The sequence below is a fragment of the Nuphar pumila genome, chromosome 10 (assembly GCF_984573655.1).
Source record: "Nuphar pumila chromosome 10, dmNupPumi1.hap1.1, whole genome shotgun sequence".
In the NCBI taxonomy this organism is placed as follows: domain Eukaryota; kingdom Viridiplantae; phylum Streptophyta; class Magnoliopsida; order Nymphaeales; family Nymphaeaceae; genus Nuphar; species Nuphar pumila.
In genome coordinates, this window is record NC_143258.1 from 98,904,770 (window position 1) to 98,928,020 (window position 23,251).

General features: G+C 34.8%; 1 protein-coding gene across 2 annotated transcripts in view; it reads right to left on the reverse strand.

The window, feature by feature from the left end:
• Positions 1–23,251, reverse strand: part of PDS3 (phytoene desaturase 3) — a 158,417-nt gene that overhangs the window by 23,934 nt on the left and 111,232 nt on the right. For both annotated transcript variants that reach the window (XM_090019452.1, XM_090019453.1), the window contains exon 8: positions 8,014–8,133. In XM_090019452.1, coding sequence (XP_089875578.1) covers positions 8,014–8,133 — 120 coding nt within the window. The remainder of the gene's footprint in view (positions 1–8,013; positions 8,134–23,251) is intronic.

The window sequence follows — 23,251 nt, forward strand, 5'->3', positions numbered from 1 at the left end:
CTCTCTCTCGTCTCTTAGTCTTTTACTGTTTTGTTTGCCGCTTCACATGGTATCGAAGCCATCAACCTTGGGAGTGTGATTTCGGGTTCTGCGCCAAAGCTCGCGTGAAGGATATCAGATCGCGTGAAGGAGATCAGATCTAAGGTGTGTCCATTTTTTTTTTTTTTTGGAGGAACCGAGTGGTACAGATCTAATAACAGATCTGTAGTCTGACAAGAGTCATGACTCAGATTTGTAATCAGATCTAAAAGTCGTGGTGAAGCTATGTGTTTTCTGTCGACCAGATCTGGTGGATACAAGTACGGGTGTTGTGCTGACGTCGTAAAGTGGGTGACGGTCAGACAATCGTTATTTGTGTTTGTGTTATGGTGATGATTAAATACAGTCTATAGTCATGAATCTGCATATTGTGGAGCAGTTTTTTTTAATATCTGATCGCATGTTGTGGTTGGTTCAGATCTGATAACAAATCTGGGTGTTGTGAAGATTAAAATATCATATAGTCATGGATTTGTCTCCTATTTTTTTTCAAATCTGATCATATGTTCTGATTGGTTCAGATCTGATCACAGATCAAGGTGTTGTGGTGAAGACTAATCACCGTAGTGGATCTGCATATTGTGGAGCAGATCGTAAGTTCTTGAAGAACTCAGATCTAATTTCGTAGTGGATTGGAGAGTGGATTATATTTTTTTGTTGATAGTCGACCAGATTTACAAACTGTGACAATTTTTTTTGTGTGTGCTCGTGAACGTCTATTGCAGCAACGACATTTGTTGTGAATTCTGAGTTAGTGTTATTTATTATGGGTGAAGTTCCCAAATCTGATTAGAAGAATGAGGCTATTGGGGAATACAAAGCCTTTGCCAATCCTTTCTCATATGGTTCTTCCGTGAAATTAAATGAAACAAACTATGCAAGGTGGTCAAGAACGTTTATGATGTCGGTGTCTGGACATCGTAGAAAACATATTCTGTTGGAATCTGAACCAAATGATAAGACAGAAAAATACAACACTTGGGAAGAAGATAATGACATTGTTATGTCATGGATCATGAATAACATTAAACCTCATATTGCAGATGGCCTAATTTATTACAATACGGATAAAAAAATGTGAGACAATCTTCGAGATACGTACTCTCAAGAGACTAATGTGAGGAGACTAATGTGAGTCGTATTCTCCAAGTTGAACATGAGATATATAATTTACAGCAAGGTGATCAGACCTTGACCCAGTACTATGCTTCCGTTAAGGCTGCCTTTGAGAGACTTAATGCTCATATGCCTCTGTGTTGCTCAAAACAAAAGGATCATCAAGGACAGACTATGGTTGCTCAGTTTCTCATAGGCCTATCATCAGATTTCTAAGTTGCTAAAGTCCAAATGTTAACCGGGTCTGATGTTCCTACTCTTGCTGATGCATACAATCGATTGAGTAGACTTGCCATCTCTCTTCCACAATCTCAACCTGCATCTCAGTCATCTGCTTTAGCTGTTCCATCTAGTTATGGACGAGGAAATACTCTGAATGCTAGAGGCAGAGGTCGTGGAAGAGGTATGGGAGGTAGAGGTAAACTTTAATGTACCTATTGCGAAAAACCAGGACATTTAGAAGATCGTTGCTGGGATAAACATGGACGACCAACCTTTTCTCCATTGAAGCCAAATCTTCCAAAAGCTAATGTTACAAAATTAGAGGTAGAGAATGAAACTAATTCTCCTTGTGATTTTATCACTCTTAGTCGTGCAGAATATAATGAGTTGGTCGTTCATTGTCCTTCAAGTTCCTCTTCTCCTGTAGCTGATGTGGCCTACTCAACAGGAGACCATCTTTCTCCCCATGATAGTAAGTGGATTATTGACTCTGGTGCATCTAGACTTCTATGTGGAAACTCTAAAAATTTTTCAGATCTAAGGCTATTTCTGCACATCGGGGAGTCTCATTAGCCGATGAGAGTTTCTCCCCGGTTATCGATCAGAGAAATGTCTCTGTATCCTCTTCCTTGCAATTGAAAAATGTTCTTCACGCTCCTTCATTTCCTCAAAGTTTACTCTTAGTGAATTGCCTTACAAAAGAGCTAAATTGTAGAGTGATATTTGACCTTGTATGCTGTCATTTTCAGGATTTGCAGATGAGGAAGAAGATTGGTGGAGGCTATGAAGAAAATGAAGTCTACTATCTACATCACCCAGTGAGAAATATTTATGCTGCAGTCGATTATTCCTCGAGTCCTGTTCAGTGGCATCGTCGTCTCGGACACCCTTCATTGTCGAAGCTTCGTCGTGTCATTCCTCAAATTTCGTCTACTACATCATTCCAATGTGAAGCATGTCAGTCGGGCAAGCATCATAGGAGTTCGTTTCCTTCTAGTCAGAGTCAGTCAAGTCATAAAGTCTTTGAACTTCTTCATGCTGATGTATGGGGCCCTAGTAAGATTCCTACCAGGACCCAATGTCATTATTATCTTGTAATTGTCGATGATTTTTCTAAGTTGTCTTGGGTGTTCTTAATAAAAGAAAGATCTGAAGTTCCTAGTATCCTAAAATCATTGGTTATTGAAATAAAAACTCAGTTTAAGTCCGTTGTTAAGATTATCCGCACTGATAATGCCTTTGAGTTTAAAACCACAACACTATTGCAATTTTATCGAGACCCTGACATTCAACCTCAAACCACCTGTGCCTATACTTCCCAACAAAATGGGGTGGCTGAGCAAAAATACAGCATCTCCTTGATGTAGCACGCATCCTTAGGATTCAATTCAATGTTCCTGCTTTATATTGGGGTGATGCGGTTACCACAGCCTGCTATTTGATCAACCGCATGCCTTCATCATCCGTGGAAGACTAAATTCCTTTGCAAATCCTATATCCTAATGTACATCTCTTCTCTCTTCCGCCCAAGGTATTTGGGTGCGTTTGTTTTGTGCACAGACTTGAACCTGACCGTGATAAATTAGCCACTCAAGCCACTAAGTGTATGTTTATAGGCTATCCAAAAAATCAAAAGGAGTATCGATGTTATGATCTGATTTCCCCTGAGAGTATGTCAGTGCGGATGTATCCTTCTTGGAGTCTCTTCCATATTATTCCAATACTGGTGCTCGGTTGCAAGCTGATCAAGATGACTCATTTCCTCTTCCTGTTCCTCCTTTTTCTTTGGAATCGGTGCCCCCATTACCGAATCCAACTCCACATTCCTCACGGTTTCACAATCCTCCATTGGTGTATGTGCGTAGAGCTCCAGTGTCTCCATCTTCTTCTCCTGAGGTAAGTGCTCCTAATAACAATGACATTAATGTTGATGACAACAGGTCAATCGCTCTACGAAAGGGGACACGACAATGCACTTTATATCCTATGTCTCAGTTTGTGTCTGATGTCAGACTTGGTAATCAGATGAAAGAATTTATTTCAGCCTTATATGATGAAACTATTCATCTGAGTTATCAAACGACAGTACTCGATAGCAAGTGTAAGCAGGCTATGCAAGATGAAATGGATGCTTTACTGTCTTAACATACATGGGACCTCGTTGATCCCCCATTAGATGTGGACATTGTTGGATGCAAACGAGTATATACCATTAAGTACAACTCAGATGGTTCAATTGAAAGGTACAAGGCCAGGTTAATAGCAAAAGGTTATACTCAGACATATGGTGTTGATTTCTTTGAGACATTTTCCCCAGTAGGACGGATGGGCACCATTCGTCTTGTTCTCTCTATAGTCGTTCACCATGGATGGAGTTTGTGTCAGCTAGATGCGAAAAATGCATTCTTATATGGGGATCTGTCTGAGACAGTCTACATGCAACAACATCCTGTGTTCGAGGTTGAGGGGGAGTGTCAGAAGGTGTGCAGATTAAGAAAGGCAATATATGGTCTAAAGCATAGTCCTCCTGCATGGTTTCAAAAGTTGTTTGAGGTGATGTCAAAGTTTGGTTTTAATATGTCAGCGTCAGACCACACATTATTTATTAAAAAAACTAACTCATGCATAATAGTTATGGTGGTATATGTGGATGACATCATCTTTATAGGAGATAACATGAACGATATTGCAACTACAAAGGCTCATCTTCAAAAACATTTTGTTACAAAAGACCTTGGTTCCCTTAGATACTTTCTGGGCATAAAAGTGGCCAAGAGCAGTGAGGGCGTGGTTCTGTCTCAACGGAAGTATGTTCTTGATTTACTAAAAGAGACAGGAATGTTGGGAGCTAAACCAACAAATATTCCCATGGATCACAAAGTTCATTTATTGGATAAGGAGTCAAAACCTATTGATAGCAAGAGTTATCGCTCATTGGTAGGGAAGTTACTATATGTGACAGTGACTAGACCTGATATTGCTCTGCTTGTAAGCAAGGTTAGCCAATTCATAGACAAACCAAATGAGGTACACTGGAATGCTACAATGATGATACTCAGATACTTAAAATCTTCTCTTGGAAAAGGGTTGTTATTCAAGAAAGGAGGCACTCTGGAGGTAGTTGATTACTCTGATGCTGATTATGCTGGGTATGTAAAGGATAAGAAATCTACCACAGGATTCTGTGTATTTGTGGGAGGTAACTTAATTTCTTCGAGAAGCAAGAAGCAAACCGTGGTTGCTAGGTCAAGGGCTGAATCATAATATAGGGCTATGGCCCAAACGACAACTGAATTAATGTGGGTTCGAACTGTGCTAACTGATCTTCAAGTGAAGGTTTCATCTCCTATGGTGATGATGTGTGATAACAAGGCAGCCACATATATAGCCAATAATCTGGTATTTCATGAGAGGAAAAAACATATTGAAGTTGACTGTCACTACATACGAGATATGGTTCAAGCTGAACATATCTCTACCAAGCATGTAATCTCTGAGGATCAAGTTGCAGATATTTTTACAAAGCCTCTTGCCAGGTCCAGTTTCTCAAAATGTTGTGGCAAGCTGATCATGATTGATATCCATGCTCCAGCTTGAGGGGGAGTGTTAAGATAAGTCGACTACTTTAGAGTTTATCTATTCTTAAGGTTGTTTTGATATTTTATGAATAATAAGGGACCTAAATGTAATTTTATTCCTTTGGCTAATCTCTACCTAAACTAAAGGAGATTAAACCTAATTAGAAAAAAAGACGTCTCTCTCTCTCTCTCTTAGTCTTTTACTGTTTTGTTTGTCGTTTCACAGTAAATATAGTGTAATATATGGCCCTATTTTCCTAAGTTATAAGTCATAATTTTACTCCAAATATAGTGATTTATATAAAAAGTTAAACTTAGGTCCTTATCTGTCCAAGTGTTGTGAAAGGTGCCCATAGCAGAAAAATATTTTTAATAATTAAATTCTGAAAGATTTTTGCTCGGACTTTTGACACAAAGTAATAATATGTAAAAAATAGAATTTTTAAAAATATAAGACCAAAGAAATACTTAAGATTTCAAGAGGCACATTCTTGGACCCAACCTCAAATATCCAAAATTTGTACTTGAACCATGAAGTTGACTTTTTATCCTTCATGAATTTGAATTTTTAGATATTTTTAATGAATTGAAATATGGGAGTATTTGCTTATTTACATGTAAAATCTTAAGTAAATAGAGAATAAAAATAAAATAAATGTAAATGATAAATAAGTATTTGCTTATTTATATGTAACATCTTAAGTAAATGGATAATAAAAAGAAAATAAATGTAAACGAGGATACGTAAATAAGGAAGGCCAGGGGCTTACAATACATCTTAATTAAATGGATAATAAAAATAAAATAAATGTAAATGAGGATATGTAAATAAGAAGGATGACCAAGGGCTTATATGTAAATAAGTAGGAAGGTCAAGGGTGAAATGGTCATTTCACCCCAATCTCCCAACCGACTTGGCCCCGTCCTTTTGCCGCCTTAGCTCCTTTATAAATACCCCCTTAGGGGTTATGGAAAAGAGGAGAGAGAGAAGGGAAGAAGAGGAGCGAGGAGCATGGGAGACATGTGCCGGAGGAGCTTCATGTCCAGGTAAGTGATTAATTTCAGTTTTAGTAATTAGATTTTCTTAAATTTAGTTTTGTACGTAATTATAGTTTTGATAATTAGGATTAGGCCAGCTTAAGTTAATTATTTAAATAATTAGTTTTAGTTTTCATAATTAAACTTAGTTTAAGTAAGTAATTAGTCACATATTTCTGTAAATAGATTTAGGCTTTCTGAATTAGTTTCTTGATAACGAGATTACAATTTTGATAAATTAGTTATTGTAAGCAATTTGAATTAGCTGATTTACAGCATTTGCTTGAAATGCTCAAAAGTTCATTCATCCTCTTAATTACATATTTTGAAAATAAATATCGTAAACCAAATATTTTATTACAACTTTTGTATTTTCTAAAAGTTATTGATTTTTCAAACCTCACAAGGTTTTATTGTTATTAAATATGGCTTTAGAACCTCTTTCAAGTTAAATTGGTTTTCTAAAATCGTTTTGAAAATCCATCAGATTTCATAAATTGCTTCAAAAGTGATTAGCTATATCTTTATAGATTTAATTATTGTTTCAAGTTTCATTTTAGTTACATTTTATCTTCTTTAAATTGATTTGAAAACTATGTTATTCAGAAGTGTAATTTGGCATTGAAAATCATATGAAAGTTCATTTCAAGTGTTATCAAAACCCTTTATTCGAAAGGAATATTGTTGTTGATTTTTAGTGTTTGGATTTAAATATCCATTCACAAAAGTGTAAGTGGACCGCCAGCCGGATAGTATATGGACCCCGACAACCTTATCGGGGTTTAAGCCCATTTGGCTTGTTATTGGGATTATTGGCCCAGTTGACTTAGTCCTGACGCGGCCCTTTGACGTAGCCAATGGGAGGTGGAATCCCTCACCACTGACCGGCCCATTGGAGTTTCTGAAAAGGATATGGGATCTTTGGCTCAATTGGATATCCAATGGGTGGTGGAACCTGCCACTGCTTGTGTTATCGGCCCATTTGAAGTATAGAGGGATTTTATCTGCCAACTAAAATTGGGATTTAGTGGCCCTTACGACCTTCGATGGGATTGTGAATCGGATCTTTTAAAAGTGTTTTCTAAAAGTTTAAGAAAATGAGAAATGTCAGCTTTTGAAAAGAAATTTATGAGTTTGCAAAGTGATTTATAAAGTGTTTTAAAATCAATTTTATCATCTTTTATATATGTAATGCATTTTGAAAAGCTAGTTTTATTGTTCAATTAAATTTGCAAAAGTGATTTAAAATCTATTATGTTGTCTTTTTCGAAAATGTCCTTTTCAAATGTATTTTGTTAAAAAACCTCAAAAACTTAATTATTAAAATTGTAATTAGTTGCTTATTGAACGTGTAGCTCATTGAATGTTATTATTGTCTTTTTCAGAGTGAGAATTTTGATAGAAGTAGCAAGAATTTAAAGAGACTCATAGGATATTTCAACGAGGAGAGCGACAAGGAAGTCACGCATTTTAACCTTGGTGGAGATATTAGTTTGATCATTTAGAAGATATGATGATCATCTCACAGTTGTATTTTGTCTTGTATTGAAGATTTTAATGAAAGATGAGTTATTAGATGGAGTTGTTAGAATGTTTTATAAATGTTCATGTTCTTGCTTTTATAAAGCTTTGTTGGGTTATTTAAGCCCCAAAGACAGACATAAACGCAAGAATCACATCCGAAGACTGGACCAAATACGGGCTGGTTTTGGGGCATTACATATAGCACATTAAAAATATTCCAAGGGCTACATTTATCTACTCATGGTTGGATCCATACAGACTATAGTCAAATGGAATAAGGAATAGTAAAATTCAACATAAGAGACTCTATGTCTCTCTCTCATATATATATATATATATATATATATATATATATATATATATATATATATATATAGAGAGAGAGAGAGAGAGAGAGAGAGAGAGAGAGAGATGCGCACACACACATGTATGTATGTATGTATGGACTGTGAATGTGTGTGTGTGTTCAAAGAATTAAATGAAATATTTAAAGTACCTGAAGGAAACGGTTCAATGCAATCAAAATACACTGCATTGACAGCTCATCTGGATTTATGAAGTTTAAAGCCTTGGACATTGCAATAAAGACTTCATCATTTACTCGATCAGGTACACCCTGTGATTTCAATTTTGACAAATTGCAAACTAAGACTAGGAAATATTTTGAGCTACATAAAAGCATGTACACACATTTACTATACTGGCATTAGCCCAAACTGAAGAAACATTCACCAGCAAAACAGGAATTCAACGTTATAAAAGCACCCTGAAATGAATTTATGATGCTCATATCCTTATCATGCAACTGCCTAGCTAGCCATATGGTCATTCTTTTCAAGTACAATACCGAAGTAAAGGTAAACCAATAAACAATTTATGAAAGAAAACCATACGTGGACACTTCATGGGCATATATGAGGCACAAAACATACCCCTTTTAATGAAAAGTAGAAGACAAGGATATGTTCACATCTATATAGATTTACGGGTGTGCATATGGCTCTAAATTCCTCTTGCACAATTACAAAATACTAAATGAAGCATCAAGATCATGGATAAGTAATGTGAATGACAAATCATAAAAATAAAACACAGAAATTCAGCAAGATATTAAGATTTAAGATCATAAAAAACACAAACTGTAGGTTTTAACCATGTACGTAAAGCATTTTCAAGCATCTGATGTCAATGCTGGTGTCAATACCTTGAACCTATATGGATACATGGTGCTAATCTATGTCACAGAGACACATCCTTTTGGGTGCATGTCCCTAGTGACATGAGCAAACATGCTCGGACACGACGACACAGACACAAATATGTACACACATTATTTTAATTTTTTTAGTAATATTTTGATACTTTTTATTATTATTTCAATAAAAATGAAATTTTTACTATTAAAAGGTCAAAATATAGTTTCTATTGATTAAAAAGATAAAAAAAAAATCTAGGTCCTAACATCTAATTTCCCCCAAAAAATTGAACTTGCAAGTCAAACTCACGCCACGTGTCTTTGTGACATAGGTGCTAATGTTGCCTAGAAAATATATCCAAAAACAGCTAGTGCATGTTGTTCAATGAATCACTGTAAAAAGTTACAAAATACATAAGACGATAAATCCAAAAACCATTAGTGCAAAACTGTAAAATTATTCAATGTAACACATTCAAAATATACAAAGAAACCATTTCTATGTTACATATTGTTCTACACAATATATATACTATATATGTATGTATATACATGTCTTATATGTATATGCATATGTATTTAATATATGTATATAATGTATAATTTTATTTAATATTTTTTCTGCATTTTTTTTGTTTCTTTTTTTATTTTTTCTAACTAGCTGTCAGAGCCAGCTACCAGTTAGGCATGCCATGCCTAACGGCTAGTCCAACATGAAAATGCTTCCTTTTGGAACTAGAACTTTTGTGTCAAAAAAACCTTTTGAATTGGTGCACTCGGATGTATGGGGACCGACTCCGGCTATGTCAAAAGGGGGGTTCTCTTATTATGTTACTTTTATAGATGATTATAGTAGATATACTTGGATTTATTTCCTTAGATTCAAATTGAAGTTTTTGCATGTTTTAAAGAATTTCATAATCTAGTTAACCGATATAAAAATTTTTTGCTCTGATTTAGGAGAAGAAATTTATCTAATGATTTTCAAAATTATTTGAAGTGTCATGGGGTTTTACATCAAAAATCCTGCCCAAGAACACAACAAAATAGAATTGTGAAAAAAAACACTGACATATTATTGAAACTACTAGAACTTGGTCATGTCAAAAGAAGTTCCTAAAAATTTTTGGGCCAAAGTTACTCTCACTTCAGTATATTTGATAAATAGAATGCATTCATCAACAACAACAACAACTACGCCTTCATCCCAAAATAATTGGGGTCGGCGATATGAACCAAAAAAGAAAATCATTTTGGGTCTTCCACATGAATCCTTCTCCTCCAATCATTTCTATCCAATGCCATGTCCTCGGTGAGGTTCAAAGCATTCATATCCTTTCCTATCACCTCCATCCATGTCTTCCTAGGCCTACCCCGACCTCTTTTAACTAATATATTTTCCCATTTCTCCATCCTTCTAACTGGAGCATCATTCGGCCTTCGCCGAATATGTCCAAACCACCGTAAACGATTCTCTCTCAACTTATTTTCAATGGGTGCAACGCCTACCTTCTTACGTATCTCCTCGTTCCGAATCTTATCTTTTATTGTATTTCCACACATCCATCTCAGCATACGCATCTCAGCTACACTCATTTTTTGAATATGATTGGCAGCCCAACATTCCGTACCATATAGTAAGGCGGGCCTAATAGTCGTCCTATAAAACTTTCCCTTCAATCCCAATGGCATTCTACGATCGCACAACACTCCAGTTGCACTTTTCCATTTCATCCACCCAACCTTTATCCTATGATTTACATCTCCATCAATTTCTCCATACTTTTGAATGATAGATCCCAAATATTTGAAACAATCATCCACCGGTATTTCTTGCTCACCAAGCTTCACTACACTCCCATCACTACTTCGTTGCTTACTAAACCGACATTCCATGTATTCTGTCTTACTCTTACTCAACTTAAAACCTCTTGCTTCCAATGTCTGTCTCCATAATTCTAACTTAGCATTAACCCCAGCTCTAGACTCATAAATCAAAACAATATCATCAGCAAACAACATACACCATGACACATTTTCTTGAATTGATCTCGTAAGCTCATCCATTACTATAGCAAATAGGAAAGGGCTTAAAGCAGATCATTGATGTAACCCAACCGTTATAGGAAAATTGGTTGTCACCCCTCCACAAGTGCGAACATTGGTTACTACTCCTTCATACATATCCTTAATTATACTAATGTACTTGAGAGAAACACCTTTCTTCATCATTGTCCACCAGAGAACGTCCCTAGGTACTCTATCGTATGCCTTCTCCAAATCAATAAAAACCATATGCAAATCTTTGTTCCTCTCTATTTCTCTCAATAAGTTGTCTAAGAAGATGTATAGCTTCCATAGTTGATCTTCCAGGCATAAAACCAAATTGATTTTCCGATATCATGACAACCTTCCTCAACCTAGACAAATAGAATGCCTTCATCAACTTTGAAAAATAATTCTCCTATAGAAAAACTTTTTAAAATTAGTCTGGTTTGAAAATGTTGAGAATGTTTGGATGCAAGTGTTTTGTTCTTATTAAAAAACATGACAAACATTCTCCTAATGCTATAGAATGTGCATTTGTTGGATATTGTAAAAATATGTGTATATGTATATATATATTCTTATGTAAATATACATATATTCATATATTTATTTTTGGTCTTATAATAGTTAAATACCTATAGGGGCATTTCTATCTTTTTACATGTAATAAATATTGTGTATTAAAAATAGTATTTTTCTTCTTTATTATTTTCTTTATGTATTTTTTACTTTTTGTAATTTGGGAGTTCCTTGAGGGGCTCTATGGTCTTTCAGACCATAAAGTCCTTGGGAGCTCCACAAAGGTCTCTCCCTCTCCTCCTTTTTTGTGTATAAATAGGGGATATCTCCCCCTTATTCTTTTAATGCTTTTACAAGCATATTATCGATAAATCTCTTATTCTTTTACTTATTTGTGTTGCCCTTTGTTGGCTCTTTGTATTGTCCCTTAGTGGACTTGTGCTTATGCACTTTAATGCTTGCTTTGTATTGTAATATTGCATAATTTTTCATGATTTTTAAATTCGCAAAAAAAGAATTTTTAATTTTATATTTAATTAAAATGATAAAAATCATAGAAAATATATTAAAATATAGGTTATGTCAGCTGGGTCGGGGTATGGCCCAGAGCCCGCTGACAAAACAGAGTGAATTTCGTTTTTAACCTTTAAATTCGAGCGAAAATTGAGTAAAATTCAGGTGAAATTCGGAGGCGAAAATCAAGTATATACACTGTTAGATGCACCTCGTAATTCTTCTCGTGTTGGCGGCCTGTTTTTCCGAATTCGGATTACGGTTGGCCCGAAAATCGCATTTTTCAAAAATAACCTGCCTTTATTTTTGGCTAAAAATTCCTGCTTATTAAATTTGCCCAGAAAATTTCTTTTCTGCTATATATATATATATATATATCTTCTTTCAGCTTGATGTTGCCTAGCCGATAGTAGGCTGGGCATTACCAGTCAAGAGACTGCCTAGCCGACTGTCGGCTGGGCTCACAAATTGCAATTTTTTTTTTATTCCTGCATTCAGTCCATGTTGTTTTGTTACTACCAGTCAATAAATCAAAATCTGATCACATGAAAACTAGTCGGTTCATGAACTGGACAATGTCAGACTGTTTTCATTATGTAAATGGTCACATGCTGATCAAGACAATAAAACACAGGTTAAATTTCCAGTTTTACACCATGATCTAATCATGCTTAAGCACAATAAAGAATGGCAGCAAAACAAACTTTGGTACAGAAATTTCTGATCCAACATAAACCAAGAAATAATTATATTTGTTCTGTTAGGTACAAAATTTTTAAGGCGATATACACTTTATATATTCAAATCAATGGTACACGCAGATTTAAGATGGGCCAAATAAATCGAATCCTACTCAAACACATTCTGATTTTAGCCCAACGTGAAACCTAGTTCAAGAACAGCGATGCGGGCCAACATATGTGTATGTCCAGTTTACCACCTAATCAAAATCGATCTCAGCAAAAGAAGACTGATTCTTTTAGATTCATAAACACTAAACTAAGTCTTTTGCCTATAGAATCCCACGAGAAAAAAAGAAAGAACCGTATAACATGTCCATTATGAAAAGAATGTAGATATATAATCAGACTCAGATTTCAGCATGTTTTAGCATACACAAACAAGATACATGGTTCTTGAATCAGATACATATTTGTATCAGATTAAGCATGCTGGACACATGTTTAAATCCTATCACAGATTTACAAACTGGTTTGCATAATAAATACCCAGATTTATTATCAAACACAGTTTGCAACAAATTTGTCATATATATATATATATATATATATATATATATATATATATATATATATATATATATATATATATATATATATATATATATATATATATATATATATATATATATACGTGTGTGTGTGTGTGTGTGCATTGGTCATAAATAAAACATGCTTCTGCCAGGAGAAAAGGGGTTTAAAATCTGAAATACACAAGTCCAGCCATGCATATATCGATATTTCATAGGTTGATTATGGGAAACTAAATCAGATTCATGGTTTCCCTTCAAAAATATCCTATAAATCAGATTTAGGCTCTTTTCCCTATTCGAATCAAAAGAAAGAACTCGTACCTTTTTAAGAAGTAAAAAAAAAACGGAAGAAACGCCGGATGATCGGAGAAGATGATGGATCATTCCTCTCCCTCTTCTTCTTCTTCTTCTCTTCTCTCTCTCTTTCTTTTTTTTTTTTTTTGATCTATTTATAGAGGGATAGGGGGTGACGCCCCACCTCTTTCCAGCCCCTTCTAATGTGGGCTGGAGAGAGGACTTCTCCTTTTTGGGAGTCTCTCTTACTCACTTTTCAATTTTTTTAAAATTCTCTCTTTTAACTTTTTTAAATTTCTTTCCTAAAGAAATCTTTCTTCTTTTTTAATAACTCTTCTAATTTTTATCTCTTAGCAATTTAGGGAGTCCATTTAGTTAACCAAAACTGAAATTCAAAATTAATTTTAATTTAATAATAAATTAATTATTTATTAATAATTAAATATCTAGAAACTTTCAGAGGGTACCTTATCCCTCAGGGAGTCTTTTTAACTTTAGTTAACTTCAAATTAAACTTAAATATTGAATTTAAAGTTGTATTTTTGTTGGGTATGGATTGTGGATCTGGATTCGGATCCAAGATCCAAATCCATATTCCAATTGGATCCTGGGTTGGATCAATTCCTAATTAATATGGGTCTTTGACAGAGTCCAAATCCATTTTAATTTGGATCAGATACATTTGATCCAGTCCGATCCAAATCTGGACATGGCTTGTCGAGGTGGTCCTTTTTTGAAAAATTACAATTTTCGGGACAACTGGAGCCCGAATTCAAAAAAGTAAAATATCATTGAACTCAGAATTTCGAGACGCATCTAACGATATATATTTTGATTTTCACCTCCGAAATTCGCCTGAATTTAACTCAAATTTCGCTTGCATTTAAAGGTCAAGAATAAAACTCTTTATCACCTTTCGATTGACTTATCTAAACCTTGTTGATGAGACCTGGGCCAAGCCCAGATTCCAACATCATACTATAATATCGAATATGTATCGATTCTTCTTTAACACTTAGCCAAATTTCAGAAACATCTAAATTTAACTAAGTATAAAAATATACGATATTACAGATTTAAAGATGATGCAGATGATAAGAATAGCCCTTTAGATATAGTTTTGTTGATGTATTGGACTATTCTTAATACTGCACTCATGTGAATCGATGTGGGCATATGTTGAAATTGACCTGCAGTGTGCACAGCATGCGCAATCTAGCCTGGTGATGGATAGGTACATTAATGATCTGATAAGTTGTCTATAAGGAGTTGGATCATCTAATAACACCCCGTCTTCAGCTCTCATTTTTTGCATTTATCACTTTAAGAGTATCGGTATATTTTGTGTCAGTGATTCCTGAACGCGCAATAATATCAGCTACAAACTTGTTTTGAGACAAAATGTACCCTCTTGACGAGTAGGCCACTTCAATTCCTAAAAAGTATCTCAAAAAACCAATGTCAGTAATATCAAAAGATTTTTTAAGCATGATTTTAATTTCTTCAATTTCCTTCTGATCATTCCCAATGATGATCATATCATCAACATATAAAAGGAAAATGATAATTGAGGTACCTGTAAATCTTACAAAAAAGCAGTGTCAGTGTAACAAAATCCAAGATTCAACACAAATCTTGTCAGCCATCCTCCTCACTCTTCAGAAAATGAAATACCTAGAGATTTTCAGAGATTCTCTAGTCAAGTTTATGTCAGAAGGGCAAGAGATCATGTCACAGATAATGTTAAGGAGGATATGAGTTAGTCTTTTTTGAGAAGATCGAGAATGACCGTCATCCTATTCAAAGATGGGTCAGATATGATAACTTTTTCATGGATTTTCAGTTGTTCATGTCTCAAGTAGAGAAGCATGATGAACCTGGTAATTTTCATCAGTTCATTAAATCGCATAAATGGATAGGGGATATGAATGAGGAAATTGAAGCTCTTCATGAATGTCAAACCTGGGAAATTGTTCCTAGACCTGAAAAGAAAAATGTTGTTGGGTGCATATGGGTTTATAAGATTAAGTATAAACCTGATGGATGTATTGAAATATATAAAGCAAGACTTATGGCACGTGGTTTCACACAAGAATATGGGCAAGACTATGATGAAACTTTCAGTCCTATGGTTAAGATGGGAACAATACGGGTTGTTATATCTTTGGCTGTTGATTATGGTTGGCAGTTAAGTCAGCTTGATGTAAAAAATGCCTTCTTGCATGGAGATTTGAAGGAGGAAGTCTTCATGGAGCAACCTCCTGGATATGCTGAAGGAGAACCCAAGGATTATGGTTGTAAACTGAAAAGAGCTCTTTATGGATTAAAGCAAGACTCTCGTTCTTGATTTTAAGAGTTTTTCTCTCAAAATTCAAAACTATGGTTTTCGCAGATGCTCTCTTGATCATTCTCTTTTTATTTTCAAGGATAAGGATGTTACTACATTATTACTTATATATGTTGATATAATTCTCACAGGCAATTCTAACAGTCATACAGATTGTGAAGGAATTATTGATGCAAAATTTCAAGATGAAAGATCTTGGTGACTTTAAGGTATTTTCATAAGGTTGAGGTGGATAGAAGAGATGATGTTTTAACTCTTACTCAACATAAATATACTCTTGATCTTTTGAGCAGAGTAGGGATGCCAGATTGTAAGCCTCTAAGCACTCCATGTATTCTGCATTAAAAGCTGAGCTCAAATGATGAAGATTTATATAGTGATCTGACTAAATATCGAAGTATCGTTGGAATGCATCAGTATCTCACTTTTACCAGGCCAAACATCGTATATTCTGTTAATCAGGTTTCTCAATTCATGCATGAGCCAAGAACTAGTCATGTTGAAGCCGTAAAAAGAATTTTAAGATTTTTGAAAAGAACCAGTGTTGTGAAAAGCGTTGAGGCGTAGCGAGGCGCTCCACCAAAAACTGAGGTGAGGTGTAAGTCTCGAGCCATAAAGCGTAAGCCCCCAAATTTTTTTTTGAAAACTTTAAAAAATATATAAAAAATATCTAAAAATACAAATAAATAAAGAAATGCTTTATCAATGAAATAACAACCAATAAGAAATAGAAAATCTCAAATAAGTACTAAAAAATGAGATTAACATATAAAAGTAACTAAAAACTGATTACATAACTGGAAAATATATGACATTAACCAACAAAAGTTAAAATATACTAAGAAATTGATTACATAACTGAAATAACTGGAAAATATATGAAATTAACCTACAAAAGTTAAAATATATGAGATTATTCTAAAAAATATGAGATTAACTTATAAAAGTAACTAAAAAACTGATTACATAATTAGAAAATATATGAGATTAACCAACAAAAGTTAAAATATACTAAGAAACTGATTACATAACTTAAATAACTGGAAAATATATGAGATTAACCTACAAAAATCTTGTTGATTATGCCTTAGAAATTAAAAAAAAAAAAAATCCGCCTTGAGGCACAAAATGTCGCGACTCTACGTGAGGCACGCCTTTTGCGCCTTAAGGCACATTTTTAATAACACTGAAAAGAACTATTGGTAACGGTCTTCTTTATCAAAGAAATTGAATTGACAAGGGACATGAGATCATTACTTATATTGATGCAGATTGGGCTGAGGATCCAGATGAAAGGCGAAATGTTTCTGGGTATTGTATATTCATTAAAAAAAATGGTGTCATGGAGTAGCAGAAAACAAAGAGCCATTGCTAGATCTAGTATTTAAGCTGAATATAGGCCTATGGCAGCTGGGACCGCTGAAGCTACATGGCTTAGACATCCTCTTGTTGATCTTGGAGAAGGAATCTCACAATCATTTATGTTGTGTGATCGTTGAAGCTACATGGCTTAGACATCCTCTTGTTGATCTTGGAGAAGGAATCTCACAATCATTTATGTTGTGTGATAATAAGAGTGCTATTAGCATTGCTCATAATCCTATACAACATGGTCGTACAAAGCATATTGAGATAGATCAACACTTTTTCAGACAAAAAGTTGAAGACAAAGAGATAGAGCCTCGTAACATTCGTACAGAAAGCCAAGTTGCAAATTTGTTCACCAAAGGCCTAACAAAGCATCAATTTTGGTTCTTAAAGAACAAGTTGTCCATGGTCTATGGTCCATGGTCCATGCCCATGCACAACTTGAGAGAGGGTGATAAAATGTGATTCGACGTCATCAGATCTGGATCAGATCCAGATGCGTGCGTCTATCTTTCTTAGACTGTTATCTTTATGTAATGGTATTTTTGTTATTTGAATGTATTTTAAACTCATTGTTTTATTTGTTCATAATAAGAGAATTAAGGCATGCCATCTTATGCTTGGTTGCCGTTTCTAAGCATCTCCTCTCTCTCTCCTTCTTCCTCTTATTCCTTGACAGCTGAATGCAAACTGTGTAAATTATGGTAAATTCTTACACACCCAACAAGCCTTAGATGAGAAGAATACACCCATAATTGAAAATTTGAGATACTGAAAAAAGGTTTAAATCTAATTTTGGAATAACCCTCATATTTGGAACAAAACAAAAACTTCAAGGTATTGTTAAGGTTTCTTATACTTTTAACTTTCAAAGAAGTACCATCGGCGGTTGATACACATGAAAAATATAAATTAGCGCAATCGGATAATAGAGACGCATTATGACTCATGTGAAAAGAGACTCCCGAATCCAAAATCCAAGAAGACTTACCCGGAGGAGAACAGGAGATGGCGGTGCCAGATATAGGAGTGACTTTCAGAATTTGTGAGACGGCCTCCGCTATTTGAGCATTTGTTAAATCATTTAAGTTGCCCCCTTTCTTTGATTCTTGAGGTTCTTCACTTACGGCGGCCACTTTCTTGAGCTTGGGACAATCCGGTCTTATATGTCCCGGTTCTTTACAATGGTGACAAATGATTTTGCCTTTGTATCCTCCTTCATTATGTCTTTCTTGAAATGAAATAGGGATCTTCGAAACACGAGCTTAGATTCACAAGGGAAAGTGTCAAGAATGACACTAAAGCATTGTTAAAATATGTATATATAAATATATATATACATATACTTATATATATATACACATACGTATATATATAAGTGTATATACATATACATATACGTATATACATACATATTTTATTTCTTTTTATTTTTCTGTACAACCAAAAACCCGATAGGGGTTTTTTGGTAAATTATCATGTATCTTTTTTCTTTTTTTGTATTTTTCTCTTTTCTTTCTTTTTTACCCTTTTCTTTTCTTTTTTGTTTTTTATTTTTCCATTATGTAGGACCACAAGGGGCCCCACCCATCTAGTTGTTGGGGCCCCAACGGTCATATTTATGACCGTTGGGGCTCCCAACGACTAGAAGGGAGCCCCCTTGTGATCCCTTCCTTTTAGCTTTCCTCTTCTATAAATAGAGGAGGCGCTCACTTGTATTTGTATGGGTTTTTCACCCACCTTCTCTCTTCAATAATATTAATCTTATGCCTTGTAGGCACTTTACCCCTTAGTGGGTTACGTATGCACTTTTAGTACTTGTGTTCTTGGCTTCTTTAAAATGTGTTTGGCATTATTGGTGTTTTCACTATTTTCATTACAAGCATAACCCTTAAAAAGGGTATAACTGGAAACAAAATAAAAATAAAAAGGTATTCTTTATTGATATGAAAAACCAATTGCTTAAGCATTGGAATTCAATACAAGAGGGGTTGCACCCCTTTATATACGCAGCTGAAAGAGGAGGACTCAATAGAGTTGTTGGACACAGTCCAACAGCTCGAAATAGAGTCGTTGGACTGTGTCCAACAACTCTATTGCTAGTCAAGTCTGGACAGGACTTGACTAGCAACTGTCATTCTAGTTCAAACTGAACTAGATGACATAAAGACAAAAAATAAAGGAAAAAAAGTTACAGAAAAAAAAGAAATGAAAAATATATTTATATATATAATAATATTATTATATATATACAGTTTTACATAACACTCTCCATCAAACTTACGGTACAATGAGCGAAAGTTTGTCTAAGAGAAAGTGAAATCGGGCAGCAGCAAAAGGCTTTGTAAAGAAGTTTGCTAACTGATATTCTGAAGTGACATATGGCAAATCAATTATCCCGTGTAGATATTTTTCTCTGACGTAGTGACAATCCATTTCGATGTGTTTGGTGCATTTGTGGAATGTTCTGTTAATGGCAATGTAGATCGTACTTTTGTTGTCACAGCACATTTGTGAAGCCTTTGTTACTTCAGCTCCCATGTCAGCAAGCAGTCGTCGGAGCCAAACTACTTCCATGGTCGTAGTTGTCATGACTCTGTATTCAGCTTCGGTGGATGAGAGAGATACATTTTGTTGTTTTTTACACCTCCACGAGATCAATGATTCCCCTAAAAAAACACAAAAACCAATGGTTGAGTGTCTGTTATTGGGATCACCTCCCCAATCAGAATCAGTATATGTAATTAAATCAAGAGAAGAGGAGGAATATAAGAAAAGTCTTCATAAAAGAGAGGACTGGATGTATCTGATAATACGCATGACTGCGCCCATATGAATAGAAGTATGAGCATGTTGAAATTGACTTGCTGTGTGAACATGTGTTATATCTGGTCTGGTAATGAATAGATAGAAAAGTGCCCCGACAAGCTGTCTGTAAGGAGTAGGGTCTGCAAGAAGTTCTCAATCATCAATCTTCATTTTAACATTAACAACTTCTGGAGTGTCGACTTTCTTATCATCAGTAATACCAGACCTGAAAACAATATCAAAAGCAAATTTAGTCTGAGATAATAAATATCCTCTAGGAGAATAAGCAACTTCAATGCCTAAAAAATATCTCAACAAGCCTAAATCAGTCATTTCAAAATGAGATTTAAGAAATGTTTTGATCGTTTCAAATCCTTGTTTATCGCTTCTGGTGATGATCATATCATCCACATAGATAAGCACAATGATCCCTGCATCAGAATTCTTAATAAACAAAGCAGTGTCAGTTAAAAAGAATTGAAAACCAATATCAATCATAACACGACTAAACCTATCATACCAAGCTTTCGGTGCTTGTTTAAGTCCATAAAGAATTTTTTCTAAGCGAAGGACTTTACCCTTAGGAATACTTAGACCAGGAGGGGGTTCCATGTATACTTCTTCAACTAGCTTTTCATTTAAAAAGACATTTTTGACATCCATTTGAAAAATAGACCATTTTTTTATAGAAGCTAAGGCAATTAAGGTTCAGACAGTTGTCATACGAGCCACCGGAGCAAAGGTTTCTTCATAATCAATCCCATATTCTTAGGCATAACCTTTGGCTACTAATCGGGCTTTATATCTTTCAAGAGTACCATCACACTTTATTTTAATTTTATAAACCCATCGACATCCTATAGTTTTTTTCCCTGAAGGAAGATCCTGAATACTCCACGTAGAAGCCTTTTCAAGTGCATCTAATTCAGCTTTCATGGCTTCTATCTATTTGATATTATTTTTTGCTTGAAAATATGTGGATGGTTCTTCATATGAGTGAATTAATGCAATAACTACCCTATATGTGGGTGAGAAGGACTCGTATGATTCAAACTTTTCTGAAGGCCTCGAGACTCGGGATGATTGTCTAGTTGGAATATTAGAATATTTTTCAAATGCACATGGAGGATTAGACTCTTGTCACCTGGAATATTGAATACTAGTATCCCTATGAACTTCTTCATTTTCAACATTATGATTAAGATCAATAATTCTTTGATCATCATCAAAGTTACAGTCAAGGTCATATTCATTTGATGTTGATGTTAGATCTAGCAAAAATGAGTACTCAGTGACGTCTTTTAATTTTCTAAAATCAAAGAAGCCCTCCTTTTCAAGAAAGGAAACATTTCTAGACACATATAGTCTATTATTTTTGAAGTCAAAACATCTATAACCTTTCTGATTTTCAGCATATCCTAAAAAGGCACATAGAATCACACGAGAGGAAAGTTTATCATTTTTGTCAGTAAATATGAAACATTTGCACCCAAATATTCTTAGTCTAGAGTAGTCTGGAGAAATATCATAAGTTTTTCAATGGGAGTGATATTTTGGAACGAAGAAGATGGCATCCTATTAATGAGATAGGTGGCACTTAAGGCAGCTTTTGCCCAAAAGTCTTTCAGGACTTGATTTGCTATTAATAAAGTCCTAGTGGTTTCTATAATATGGCGATGTTTTCGTTCCGCCAGTCCATTTTGTTGATGTGTATAAGGACAAGATATTTGATGTGTGATGCCATGCAATTTAAGATAATTTTGAAAATCTATGGATAAAAACTCTCTCTCTGAATTTGTGCGAAAAATAGCAATATCATTTTGAAACTTTTTTTAACCATATTATAAAAAGTTTGAAAGTATGAAAATACTTCAGACTTATGTTTGAGAAAGTAAATCCACGTATGTCGGGAGAAATCATCGACAAAAATAACATAGTAAACAAATCCTCCTTTAGAAATTACTGGTGCAGGACCCCAAACATCCGAGTGTATTAATTCAAGTGGTCTTGAAGAGAAAAAGGTTCTGTTCTGAAATGATAATCTTTTTATTTTGCCGAGAATACAATCTTTACAATCAAATGATTCAGAGTTATAAAATTTCCCTAGATTTGGAAAATGTTGGATTTTGACTATATCTGGATGACCAAGTCTCTTATGCCACAGTTCCAACTCTATTTTCTGAATATTATAACAAAAAGCTTTCTTTGGCATTTCAAAAAAAAAACCATGTAATAGAGTCTTTCTCTATGGCCTTCCCCAATCAGCTTGTCTAACTGGCGATCCTGTACCCAACAACCATGAGAAGAAAAGGAAATATTACACCCACAATCAGAAATTTAAGATACAGATAAAAGATTTAAATTTAATTTGGGAACATGTCTAATTTCTGGAATAGAAAATTTCTTTGTTTTATAATTTTTTTCAAAATTTCCTATTCCTTCTATTTCAAGAGAAGTCCCATCATCATTAAAGACCCTTGACACACTTGTTTTATTTTTAACACATTTGGATAGACTTTGATTATCGTGGTATAAAACTCATGAGTCATACTATGAAACTTTGGGAGAGGGTGATTGAGTCTAGGTTGAGGAAGGTTGTCATGATATCGGAGAATCAATTTGGTTTTATGCTTGAAAGATCAACTATGGAAGCTATACATCTTCTTAGACAACTTATTGAGAGAAATAGAGAGGAACAAAGATTTGCATATGGTTTTTATTGATTTGGAGAAGGCATACGATAGAGTACGTAGGGACGTTCTCTGGTGGACAATGATGAAGAAAGGTGTTTCTCTCAAGTACATTAGTATAATTAAGGATATGTATGAAGTAGTAGTAACCAATGTCCGCACTTGTGGAGGGGTGACAACCAATTTTCCTATAACGGTTGGGTTACATCAAGGATTTGCTTTAAGCCCTTTCCTATTTGCTATAGTGATGGATGAACTTACGAGATCAATTCAAGAAAATGTACCGTGGTGTATGTTGTTTGCTGATGATATTGTTTTGATTGATGAGTCTAGAGCTGGGGTTAATGCTAAGTTAGAATTATGGAGACAGACATTGGAAGCAAGAGGTTTTAAGTAGAGTAAGAATAAGACAGAATGCATGGAATGTCGGTTTAGTAAGCAACGAAGTAGTGATGGGAGTGTAGTGACGCTTGGTGAACAAGAAATGCCGGTAGATGATTGTTTCAAATATTTGAGATCTATCATTCAAAAGTATGGAGAAATTGATGGAGATGTAAATCATAGGATAAAGGTTGGGTGGATGAAATGGAAAAGTGCAACTGGAGTGTTGTGCGATCGTAGAGTGCCATTGCGGTTGAAGGGGAAGTTTTATAGGACGACTATTAGGCCCGCTTTACT